The 13,276-nt window shown below is 34.0% G+C and overlaps 1 protein-coding gene across 1 annotated transcript in view; it reads left to right on the plus strand.

Annotated features, from left to right (window-relative positions):
* Positions 1–13,276, plus strand: part of LCORL (ligand dependent nuclear receptor corepressor like) — a 61,453-nt gene that overhangs the window by 44,251 nt on the left and 3,926 nt on the right. The window contains 2 exon segments of the mRNA XM_085223412.1: positions 394–484; positions 9,751–13,274. Of these exon segments, the coding sequence (XP_085079538.1) occupies positions 394–484; positions 9,751–13,274 (3,615 nt within the window).

Raw genomic sequence — 13,276 nt, forward strand, 5'->3', positions numbered from 1 at the left:
CCATTTTAATTTCATTATCAGATTTGTTTGCAGTATGTGTACACAAAATAATATGAAGCTCCTTGCCTTGGAAGTAAACAGTACGGTGTCCGTGCATACATGGTTTTTAGGAAAAGTTTCATGTTTCTGCTTAAAACAGATTCTTCTTTTAAATTTTGTTATTTCTGTGTTTTTGTTTTTCTTTCTTAATTTTAGACAGTTTTACTATAAATCATCCAAAACCATTTACAGACAGCTGATACTGTGAAAAAAAATAAGGCATCAGAAATTTTACGGGATAAATTTAACTGCTTAAACATTGTTACATAGGTAGAAATGATTGGTAAAAAAGAAATTCTGAGATAATCCTTAAACTGCTGTCATGACTACTCTTTGTATCACTATTCTTTGCAGGGGATGGAGTGTTAGATCTCTCTACAAAGAAAAGCGCAAGGTTGGAAGAGCCAAAATACGATCCCTTGTGTTCTGAAAACTCGGTGTCTGGGTAAGCAACTTTTAGGACTCTCTTTGGCCTATGTAAAAGAAAATCGAGTTTTCTCTTACTTCTCTGAAGTCAGGTTTTATGTTCATAACATATTAGTATATACTGACACACACGCGTGGTTTATATTTTTCTTTCAAAAGAATTTGTGTCACTCATAAGTGTGTGTCTATGTATATATCATATGTTTCATTTGTCTTTTTTATTTTTTTCTGTTTAAAGAAAAGTTATCAGAACAATCACCAAACTTTAGTTCATGTTACTAAAAATGAACTGAAAATTGCTTATGTAGACACAATGAAAGTAGTAGGACAGTAGAAGAGAATGCAAATTTATTCTTTCAGAGTTCACTTAGGAAACTGCAGTTTTTGACAAAAAAAGAAACATGTTAATATTTAGATTTAAAATATTCTTCAACTAACATGAACAAGTTAAACGACTATTATTTATAATACTCCTTAATATGAGCAAGAGAATGCGCGCGAGAGAGAGAGCTCTTAATCATCATATTTATACTTACATCATGGTTCTGGCTATGGTATGTGGTGGCAAATAGTTAAATTTCTTATCCAGCAAGAAAAACATTGCCTCTGCTGCAAGCTACCACAAAAGAAACACATTGTTTTGTTGGATTTTGTTATGATTTTGGCATCCTCCCATCCACTAGCCATAGCAGGACCCTTTTTGTCACCTGTACGTCTTACAAAATAACTTATTACAAATAGGAATACAATAGCAGTACTTGTTGGATGGTGTAAAATTGCATTTTATTAATTTGCTGATATGAAGAAGCTTTAAAAATTGATATGACTTTGTAATTAGCTGTAAGTAGTGGCTAGAAGTTTATAAAACTGTGTTTCATTTTGCCAAAATGGACTTGATTGTTATCTATGACACTTTACCTTATGGTTGTAGAAAGCCTAGTTTGTGTAAGTCTGGGATGTTCGTGTGTAGTTATGTACTTATTGCTGCAAATTTTCTATGAGGGGGTTGACTCTTTTATTACTTGTTTAGCGGTAACGTCACGTTTCTACTAACAAAAACTCCTTCAGGATTTGGGTATTTAATGGAACGTTAATTGTATAATTAAAATTATAACAGTGTTGCTCTGCAAGCATGTGAACAAGGGAATATAGCAAGCACATGAGAATATTACCAAATACTGAGATAGGATATAAAGTTCTTGGAAGGGCTGCTGTAGAAGCCACCGTATGACTTTTGATGCACTGTCCTACCAGAACTGTAACATTTTGCTAGGATAATCATTTAACTACCACATCTCAAAGGCTTAAAAGTATCAGAAGCAGTGATGTTACCGAAGCAAGGAGTATAATAAAGGAGTGGACCCTTCCCTTCCATAGCTGTGTGAGAGTCTCTCATACATCAGTTTACCATCGTTTCATTCCATCCATCCAGGAGACTACACAGACACAGAGAGGACTATGTGGAAAGAAGTGCTGAGTTTGCAGATGGTTTGCTCTCAAAAGCTTTGAAAGACATTCAGTCTGGAGCACTGGACATAAATAAAGCAGGCATACTTTATGGCATACCTCAAAAAACTTTACTTCTCCACTTAGAAGCCTTACCAGCAGGAAAGCCTGCACCTTTTAAAAACAAAACTCGAGATTTCAATGATAGTTATTCATTTAAAGACAGTAAAGAAACTTGTGCAGTCCTACAAAAAGTAGCCTTGTGGGCAAGAGCTCAAGCAGAGCGCACAGAAAAAAGTAAACTCAGTCTACTTGAAACCTCAGAATTAAAATTCCCAACAGCTTCCAGTTACCTCCACCAATTAACTCTGCAGAGAATGGTCACACAATTTAAAGAAAAAAATGAAAATCTCCAATATGAAACTACGAATCCTACTGTACAATTAAAAATTCCTCAGCTAAGAATAAGTTCTGTGTCCAAACCACAGTCTGATACTGCTGGTCTTCTGGATGTTATGTACCACGTTTCTAAAACCTCCTCAGTCTTAGAAGGATCAGCTCTTCAAAAATTGAAAAATATACTCCCTAAACAGAACAAAATTGAATGTTCTGGACCTGTAACTCACTCAAGTGTTGATTCCTACTTTCTGCATGGGGACCTCTCTCCTTTGTGTCTTAATGCTAAGAATGGGACGGTAGATGGAACCTCAGAAAATACAGAAGATAGTTTGGATCGTAAAGATAATAAGCAGCCAAGAAAAAAACGTGGCCGGTATCGGCAGTATGATCATGAAATAATGGAAGAAGCAATTGCAATGGTAATGAGTGGGAAAATGAGTGTTTCCAAAGCACAAGGAATTTATGGGGTACCTCACAGCACTTTAGAATATAAAGTAAAAGAAAGATCTGGAACATTGAAGACTCCGCCGAAGAAGAAACTCCGTTTACCAGACACTGGCTTATTTAATATGACAGATTCAGGGACTGGCAGCTGCAAAACAAGTAGCAAGCCTGTGTAGAATAACTGTTAGCAAATTGTTTTGTGTGTGTGTGTGTGTATGTATGTCTGTATACACACACAGTGTGAGAAATACATATGTTCATTCTGACAGGAGACGTGAAATGATACAGTTCAAAAACCACATACATGCCTTTTGAAAAATAGTTTTATTCAGGGTTTTCACTGTGGACAGAATTATAGAGTTCCTCACTTAATTCTGATAGTGTGTATTTAATATAATCCTTGTATAAATAGGTGAAAAGATTCAGGTTTTATTTAGTAGTCAATAGCATAAAAATGTTTTGGGAGAACGAGTATTTGTCATGTGAAGCATAATTTTTAATTGATGAAGAACCACTCTACCCATTCAACAAACCATCTTATTACAGAAATACACGATCTATGGTTAGCAAACTTACAAACTTCACAGAATACTTGCAATAAATTGTAAGTAACTCAGATTATACAAATCAAGGGATTGTTTTAAAAAGCTAGTTCCTTACCAGGGAGTGAATTTGTGAAGTATTAGTAGGTTATAGTACATTCTGTGAAAGAAAAACAAAAGTTAATCGTTACTTAAATATCCAATACAAGTAAGAAAGAAACATTTCATTACTAAAAATGTGTGTTAGCAGGCATAAACTGCATTTTTTATCATTTTAAGAAAATTTTGTTGGTGGTTTAGAAAGAAATTGGTGTTTACAAAGTGTACACTTACGAAACCCGAGAAATTACTGTAGTTATAGAATTATTAAATATGAAATAAGATGGAATACTTAAGAGCATAACATAATTTAATCCTTATCATAATTTTCCTTTTTAGTTTGAAAAATAAGATGACCTATAAGGTTTCAAAAGAAAGTTGAAATGCATCTTAGAGCGTGTTCATAATGTGCACAGAATGAGCTTGAGAATGGTTTCTTGTTTTGTTTCCTTTTTTTGTTTTGTTTTGTTTCAATGTGCTGGTTAGTTGATGTTATGACTACTTAAAATTTATTTAAGGATTGTGTCACACTCCTATTGAAAAACCTCACTGTAACTGTAATGTATTTGCTGCTGTGACATTTCAAAACATTTTCAGTTTATCAAAATGAATACCAAGTTACATTATCATTTTGCTAATAACCAAATTTGCAGTTCAGGGTCTTGATAGAAATACAAATATTAAACAGTGAAGCTGTTTTAAAACTTTCAATAATATAAATTCTTTATAAATTTGGTAGTTAGAAGTTAGGCAGTTCACTTTAAATACGTAACTTTTAATAAACTATAAGGGAGACCAATTACTTTCGTATTACAGTTTTTAAATGGATTTCAAAGTATTCACACTGGACTTTATATCAAGCTTAATTTTTTCATGGACTATCACTAAGTACGTGTCTGCATATAAAGAGCAGGGACTTGCTTCATATATTCGATACAGAACACAAATGCCCTTTTCCTCTCAAAATGTAATTATGTCTGTATGCATTAATTTGGGATAGAAAAAGACTTTTCTCCAACTTTTATACATTTGGTGCACATGCATACGTAGATTGTCCATTTTTTCTCTCGCACTTAAATTTTCATATGTAGGTATAGGTTAACTATAAAAAAAAAAAGGGGGACATTAGATACATATGGGCTACATCAGGTAACTTGACTTTTAAATGAATTTGCCATTAAAGTCACTGGAGAGCATAGTTGCAATATTAGTGGCAAAATCTAGTCCTAATTTATTAACCTTACTGAAAAATAAGAGCTTACACTTTAAAATAGAGTAACCCGTAAGAATTTAAGTGAAACTGCAAAAGCAGTGTATCACTTTTTTGGTCTCCAAGATCTATACTGAATCTTCAGTGGTTAAGGTTTACTTGCATATTTCAAAATGAATCCTTTTTTAAGCAGAACTGTACCTGATAACAAGGTCAAAAACAGCAGGTGTCAGGGTCATCTTTCATTTTAAAAGAATTAAGCCATATTTTGTGAGGGCCAGAAGAATTAAATTGTTAATTCATCCCCACTGGAAAGTGAAGTTTAAAAATACATTAAACATTCAAGATCTGTTTTACTTGCAAAACTTTGGGATTTCAGTACATTGCCTAATATTTGTACCGTGTTGATGTTTTCTACTCCTCAGACAACATTATAAATTTGAGCCTGAAGTTTATATTGAAGGCAAGTTACAGTACTCTTTTTATATCGTTTAGAAGGTGACCTGACCAAAAATTTAACAGGATTCATAAAATCAGGGATCATTTTACTATTGACTTAACAGTACTCAGTAGTTTTGTATGTAATATTATAATTAATTTTCAACATTTTAGTACTTGTATTTATTTTTTGGTCAGAAATAGTATATTAAAATATTTTTTGATAGTTTATAGATGATACTCAACCTGTAAGTGTTTAAAGGAACAGAATTATTTGTTTCTAATTATTAGGCTAACCTTTGATTACACAACTAAGGAAAGGCAGGGAAATGTGTAGATTCTCCTTCCCCAACCCTTATGACTCCACTAAATGTCACTTAAATTACACACTTTGAACTGTTTTATAAATTCTGTTATCAGTAACTACTTAGTAATTGACAATTTCTGAAAATCCATGTTTCAGCAGAATTTTAAATGAAGGCGAAAGCAAGCCCTACATGCTTTCTACTTATTTGAATGTTTCTCAAGTATTTTATATTAAAAAACAGTGCCTCTGTTTTTAGAACTACTGCTCAGTAAAGCTGTTTAAACCATTTCTGGTAGCTAATGACAATTTTATATTAAATTGTATATTAACTTTAGTGAGACTGATTTTTTAGTTGTTTACAGTACAAATACTTGTATTTGTTTTTTAATTGCAGTATTTCCATTGTCGCAGTAATTTAGTAAAACTCTGTGGCTGCCTTGATTTTTGACAGATTTTTGTTAACAACTGATTTTTAGGCAATTAGTTATATTTATGCATAAATCAATTGCACTATAATTCATGAATTATTTATTACAATATTTTCTAATGAATTCCATGTATTTGTCTTGTGTTGTAAATGTACTGTAATTCTGTTTCTTCTTTGTGTTGTTATATTCCTAAATCTAATTGTATGAATTTAATTGTTTAGTTAACGTGTTTCTACGTTGTAATTTGTAGTAAAGCACTTCAATGCTTTTGCACATAAATTTACAACACTGATGTGTGATTGATTTGCTCATTCAGTAAAAAAAAAAAAAAAAGAAAAAAAAAGAAAAAGAAATGAAAAACCTGTACGCTGACTCATTTGACTTACTCCTGAGGCATACATTTATTAGTGGATTAAGAGCAAGACCTGTACAGATTAAACATTTAATGGCTAGTTTACTCTGAGAATTTTATATAGCAGACATAGTAGATTTCAGGAAGGGTGACTGCTTAAAATGTATGTATTATTCATTAATGAGAACAATTTCAGAAAGCCAAAGAATCTGAATATAAAATTAATTTGCAGCTACAAGTAATCAAAAACTATGTAGACTCTTAAATGGAACTGAATTTTACTAATAATATAGTTAAAATACAGCTTTTTTTAGATAAACGTGTTTTCTTAGTAAAGCCAGAAAACAAACATATCAGTAAGTACACATTAGTTTCTGTAGGATTTCTGTGGTCCATATGAGTACTTGCAAATGTGTTATGTTCCCATTCTGTTCCTCTTCTCAGTCTCCCGAGATGTTGCTAGATTTGTCCTTCTTCCTGTGGCTGGGAAATCAGAAGACAGAACTTTAGGGAAGGAAGTCTTTTGGGAGTCCTCTAATAGCACTTTTTCCTGAGTTTATGAGGAGAAATAGTTATATCTAAAATAATAGACCGAAAGTCTAGTTCTTAGCCTTATAACATTTCTGCCTTTGAGCCAGTTTTAGACCCCAGTCAGTCGTTAATCTATGGTATTAAATGACCCTCCCCTCCAGCAGGGAGATAGCATAATTCCACACCTCACTTTTTTCTTCAGAGATTTTGGGCACAAAAGGGAGCAGGAGAGCAGCAAGTATTAATCCCTTCCTCCCTTCCCCTCTAAGCCCCTTCATTTCCTCCTCACTCTTGCTGGCTTTTTTTTTTATTATTTTTTATTTTTTATTTTTTTTAATTTTTATTTGTAAGATGTGTAAGGCAGTTCTGTAAAGGAAGTGTGCAGTTGCAGAATAGCTCATTCTTCATTCTATAGAATTAATGCTATAGCTGCTGTATGACAATGCAAATTTAAATGGCTATATGGAAGAATTAAAGGAATTATAGAAAACTGAAATACAGTTCCGTAATTGCAATGAAAAGGTATTTACATTAGTTTGTTTGAATATGTGGCATCTCTACAGACAGAGACTCTCTTCAAACAAATGTGTTGCTTTAAAGCGGAATGAGCAGAATCTGCTCCCAAATGCTGACCAAGGCAGGGGTTGCTGCATTTCCAGAAACAGAGGTCATTTGGAGCATGGTAGCATTTTACAATAGGTGAAGTTGTCTGTCAGAAACTAACACGCATGAAAGGAGAGTGGTCTGTAGTTGTTTCATGCAAGGTTAGGTAGCCGGGAAAGAAAGAATATTAGGAGAGTGTGCAGTATATTACTTTTTAATAGATTGATCTCAACATGGCAAATTCAGAGCCATTTTGAGGCCTTTGGAAAATGTGATTATTAACTCTGAGAAGGTTTTTAGGGTTCTGGAAGTTTCTTCCACCATTGAAATATCTGAAATAGCAATTACTCACATTATGAATACAAGCAATCTCCATTAAAAGATCTCTAGTGAAACTCAATTAGGCAGAACTTGCAAACCTGAAAAGACAGAGTTAATCTATAAAAGACTGTGCTGCACCCATCAGCTTGCAAATTAGTATGTAACAAATCTACTGTGATTTACAAACAAAATATCCATGACCTAGTGTGACCTAGTGGTGTGTTTTGTTGTTTTTTTTTTTCACTTCTGTTTAGCTTTTTGATATGTTATTTCCTTAAATTCATGGTGATGGGTAGGGCAATTTTTGCCTGTAATTGTTTTATACGAATATGCTTTATTTTCACAAGCACAAGTGATATATTTCAACACCTTGTGACTCCTGAATTCGTAGGATGATCTCTAATAAGATGGAACTAGAAGTAATGTTCTAACTCTTCAGTGCAGAGGTGTTTCAAAATCATTTAAATCCTGTCAGAGTGTCCTTGAATGTTTTTATTTTAGATTGCAAGTGCAAAGAGGGGTTTAATATTTTTATGCCTCTGATTTAAACATAATTACAATTTGAATTAGTAGTATCACTATTGTCTTAGACTTTTATGAGTTACCAATATTACCTATTCATTGATTTTCAGTATGTTCCATTTCATACTAAATATTTCAAGAGAAGGAAAGAACATAAGGAATTACTATGCATAGTTGGCTGTTTTAAAGCTCTGAACTATAAAATCCATCCGGGACAATAAAACTACAAATTTGCATGTATAATTTCTATTAAGAAACCTGAAGCTGAAAGTTATTGATGTTAATTACATTGAGTATGAGCTAATTAAAAAAATAGGTAACTTTTATATAAATATAGTACATTTAAATAATGTCTGTTCCTTATTCAAAACAATTATAATACCAAACAAAATTAAGTTATTCCAAAGTTCAGGCTTAAATGCAAAAAGTTAAGCAAAGTAGTATTAGATCAAAAAGTTAGTGTCATGTTCAGAGTTTGGTGATATGTTTAAACAATACATACTTTTCTAAAACAGAATTCTTCTAATATTTTCTGGTCATGCAATTGGTTTCAGTAAAACATTTGAATTAGATATTAACTATCTGGTGATAGTTGCTATCCAATTTGTATTTAAATGAAGAAATATTTGTACTAATTTCTACCATGGAAAATTTCAGCTTTTCAATATAAATGATTGATTAGGTAAGTAGTGACATTAGTTTTAATAATTGATAAAGAATGAATTAAATAGTTAAGGTAGTGTTTCATAAGTGATTTTATTTTGAGTTAATATATTGATAAAAATATAACTGCTCAGAAGTCTTCCTCAGATATAGACCTACCCTGTATTTGAGATGTAATGGATATTAACTTTTGTCAGAGCAGTTCGTTATTCCAGCGGTGATTATCTCTCTGTATAGGGAAGGAATCTGTGTGTGTGCATATGTGTGTGTGTAACATATTGAAGAGCCCTTGGTGCACCACTACAGTTTAGTTAAATATCAAAAGGAAAATTTTTATCTGAAAAGAACAGAAACAATAGCAAACGGTTACTTTTAAAATTTTCTATGAGCCTATTAAGATTAACTGTTCTAGAAAGATGGAGAAAACCCTGTCATTAAAAGAATATTTAATGACTATCCTAAGAGCATTCAGTATGTTTTGGTACGTGAATATCTTAGGAGGTGTCTCAGGAGAAATGGATCCATTCTTGCCTCAGCTACAAGCTTGATTTGTGACCTTAGGCAAGTCATTTATCATCCCTTTCTGTGCTTCAACTGCTCAGTTTGTGAAATGGCAGTAACACTGAGCCCCCAGGTTCATGGTGAGGTTTTACTTCATTAACGGATAAGATGATCTCAAACATGAGGAAGTTAACACTGCTTAATTACAGTTAAATACAAGAAGTTGTATTTTAAGCTGTTCTTTATGTTCCGTAGTTCTGATTGTTTTTCTTCTTATGGTAGGATTACCACAGCTACATATAAGATGCACATCATTTCTAGTGAAACTTGCAAGTTTGAGAGAGTTGTGCAAATAGAACAGAACTGTTTTGCAAACTTCAGGTTTCTAGTGTCAAGCTTAACCATTGCTTGCATAACAAACAGTAGATATGGTGTTTTACTGTAATTTATGTTTTGTTTTGATTTGTTTTCATTTTCAGTTCAAGCTCAACAGCTGATGCAAATTCAGAGGAAACTACTAGTTTGGAAAAAGGAAAATCAGCATTAAACAAAGTTTTGGAGTCTTATTGTTCATATCACTGGCAACAGACTTTGGCTATGTTAAAATTTTTAATGCAAGATGAAAGCATTCCTATAGTTTGCAGTTGCAAACAAACATATTCAGTCCACTCTGAAACTCCCAGTTTCCTTACTGAAGAGGATGTTCATGTTTCATTTTGCAATTGCAAAGGACATATGATAACAAAAAGTTGCTGTTTACAAAATCAAATACCAAACACTTATTTACCACCTCTGCCTATTTGTATTAAAGATTTCCATTCTTTGTCATGCCAAGCTGTAGCGATTGGATGTATTAAGACCATGGTGAACAAAGCATGTAGTTCTCATAAGTATTGTGCTGAACAATTGCAAAATTCTACCAAGCATTCTGTGAAAGCAGTAGCATGTGCATCTTCAGTTAAGGACTGTGATCTGTTAAAAAGCATTAAAAATTCAAGTAGATCTCGCAGCCCGTCACCACCACCACTGTCACCTGTGCAGAATAAAGAGTGTGAGACAGTGGAAGGATCAATTATGGATTTTCCAATTTTAGACAATAACAAGCCTGAAATAACCATCAACCAGCCTCCATACTTACTGCCAGCTGAAGGAAGCAATGGAGAATTTGAATATGAAAACAAAACATGTGGAGAAAAAGTGACTGAGTATTCAGCTGGAGCACTGCAGTCAATAGATGAAGAAGACAACAATTGCATGAATTCTGAGAAAGCTGAGAAAGGTGAACATTATGCCATTTTCCAAGATTTAATGGACCGTATTAATGAAAAGTTAAAATCAATAGACACTACAGATATAGCAGCAAATCTTGTAAAATTTTCTAGCAGTGACAGGGCACCAGAAAATGATGTAAAATTAGGAGACTTTATAACCTCCCTTTTGCATAATGCTAAGGCAAGTGATTATAGTTTTATGGAATTACTTCGCCAACATGATAAGCAAATGGAAAATAAAATAATCCAAACAAGATTTCGGAAGCGTCAGGAAACTTTATTTGCAATGTATAATTCTCCTGATTCACCGTATATTCGACGACAGTCTTTGCAAATCAAGAGGCAGCTTGCAAGCCTTGATGAAACTCTTGTAAGAAAAAAGTCAATTTCTGAGAGAAATGCAAAGAAATCTGCAAAGAACTGTGATAAGATATACCCAAACAAAAGGCACAGGTTAACTGTGATAGAAGATAAAGATTTGCAATGTCTTGAAAGTAATCCTTGTATGAATTGCCATACCAAACAAGTATGTTTTCCAGTACACCAAACAGAGTCTTTCAAACTACCTCTTGCTAATTTTCAAACCAGCTCTGACTTTCTAGTTCTTTCAGAAGACAGTGCTTTTGCAGCCAACCAGGCTAAATCTGCAAAAACTCAAGGAGATTTTGCGACTTTAAAAGAGACTGATCAACTTCCTTTGCATGGGGAAAATAACAGAACCCCGGGCAGAACTAAACGCAACATTGTGCCTCCTGGATGGTACTCTGTGTATGTAACAAACAATATTGTATTCAGAAAATCATCTGATGCAAAGAAATCTTTAGAATGTTTGGAAAAAATGCAAATAAATGAAGATGTCCATTCTGAAAGATGCAGTGATGTAAATATAAGCAAAATTATGAGAGACACGAATCTGCAAGTTGTCGTAGAGCGTTTAGAAGATACAATTAACTTAGCTAAAAAGGCTAACAGCTCATGGTTGAATAGTTACAAAATAAGCCAAAAAGTAAAAGATAATGCTTACGAACAGGTTGTGAACCCACTTGCTAAAAGAGACTTCCCTTTCAGTGTGGATGAAGTGGAATGCACAGGACAAAGCTTCCTTCCACATTCACATTTGTCAAACAGCAATAAAAACAAAACTCTGTGTGTGACAACAAGCAAGCAAGAAATGGTTATAGATCAAGAAATTCATGACAGCCTTTTGAAGTCTCTGAGCATTGATTCATCTAGTTCTGCATCCAGTAATGAGGCCTTGCATATAACTTCTGAAGCTAGGGAAATACCATCTTCCTTAAGCTACTCCAGTCCTGTTAAGCTTATGTTTGTCTCAGAGGTTAATAGCAGTGAAGGCATCAAATATACTTTGACATCTGCAACTGCGTCTTCTAAAGGAAGCACAGATATTTGTTCATTTCAGGGGTACACAAGCACTGTGTTAGACAAACAGACCACTGAGAATCTTTCTCATGCAATCTGTGTCAATGATTTTGAAAACAGTGCCAAGGAGGAATCAAGCTGTGTTTGTGCAGAAGCAATTACAAGCTCCTGTGCAGTTGGTCAAACTAACTTAAGTGACTCAAAACAAAATGAAATTGTGGAGAAGTCAAGCAATAGTGGTGAATCTGTTTTAAAAAGAAAGCCTGGTAGACCAAAGAAAATAGGTCCTCAAGTTGTTAAGCAGGTTAAGCGACCTATTGGGCGGCCTCCAAAACCAAAAGTAGATATAACTGAAAGGAGAGAATGTAGAGCTGAACTCAGCAGTGATGGTAAAAGTACCAAAACTGATGCATCAGTAATGGAAGAAGTTAATAGCAACAAAAATATCACTGTGACGGTTGTTTTTGGAAGGTCAAGAAGAATTAAAAGACATGTTTCTGAAGGTAATCTAAATGTAATCAGCAGTCTGCCCAGAGAACAGGTTGACTTCAATTTTGCCAGTGACCACAGCAAAGAGGGGCATACCACAGAAACTGAAAATGCTTTGACTGAAATAGTGAAAGCCTTGCAGAATTCTTCTACTGAAAATGAGATCTCTGGTTATGACTATGTTAGACCTATCAAGAGCAACCTAGCATCACCACATCCCTGCAGCAATATTATACGGCCAGTTAAGAAACCATTAACTACCATTCGAAAACCTGGTCGGCCAGCAAAAGTAAAAATCTCTGGCATATCTGTGACTGTTAATAGAGTTTCACCTCAGGAAAGAAAAGTGAGCATTAGCAACTGTTTGCCTCCTTTACAACAGCAGAACTTGTTAGAAAAAAACCTACCACAGGAGAGAAACAATCAGCTGTGCAATAATATGAGTCAAGTAAAGAGTGTGCAGAAAGATTCTGGAGAAGACGGATCAAACAGTGTTATTACGACAGTGTCAAGAAAACGTGAGATTCCATTGAGACACTCTGTTAGAGACAGAAAGCCCTCATTGCATTTCTTACATTCATTAGCATCCTCTAGTGCATTTACTTGTAGAAGTGCCTTGCTGCATAAATCTTACAAACTCCATTTGAAAAAAGCTAAAGATCAAAAGGAAAAACGCAGGCAATCAAATCAGAGCATAACATCCACAGATACCTCAGAAATGAGAAATTCAGAAAATTCAGAAAAGAATCTTGAGGACAGTGATTTTGGGCCCATTAATGATGTATCATCGGATCCCATTTTTTCATCAAAGCCTTCTCTCAGGTGGTGGGCTACTTCCGCTTCAAGTGACACTTTGATGGAAGAA

Source organism: Meleagris gallopavo, chromosome 4 (assembly GCF_905368555.1).
Source record: "Meleagris gallopavo chromosome 4, MGAL_WU_HG_1.1, whole genome shotgun sequence".
Taxonomy (NCBI): Eukaryota; Metazoa; Chordata; class Aves; order Galliformes; family Phasianidae; genus Meleagris; species Meleagris gallopavo.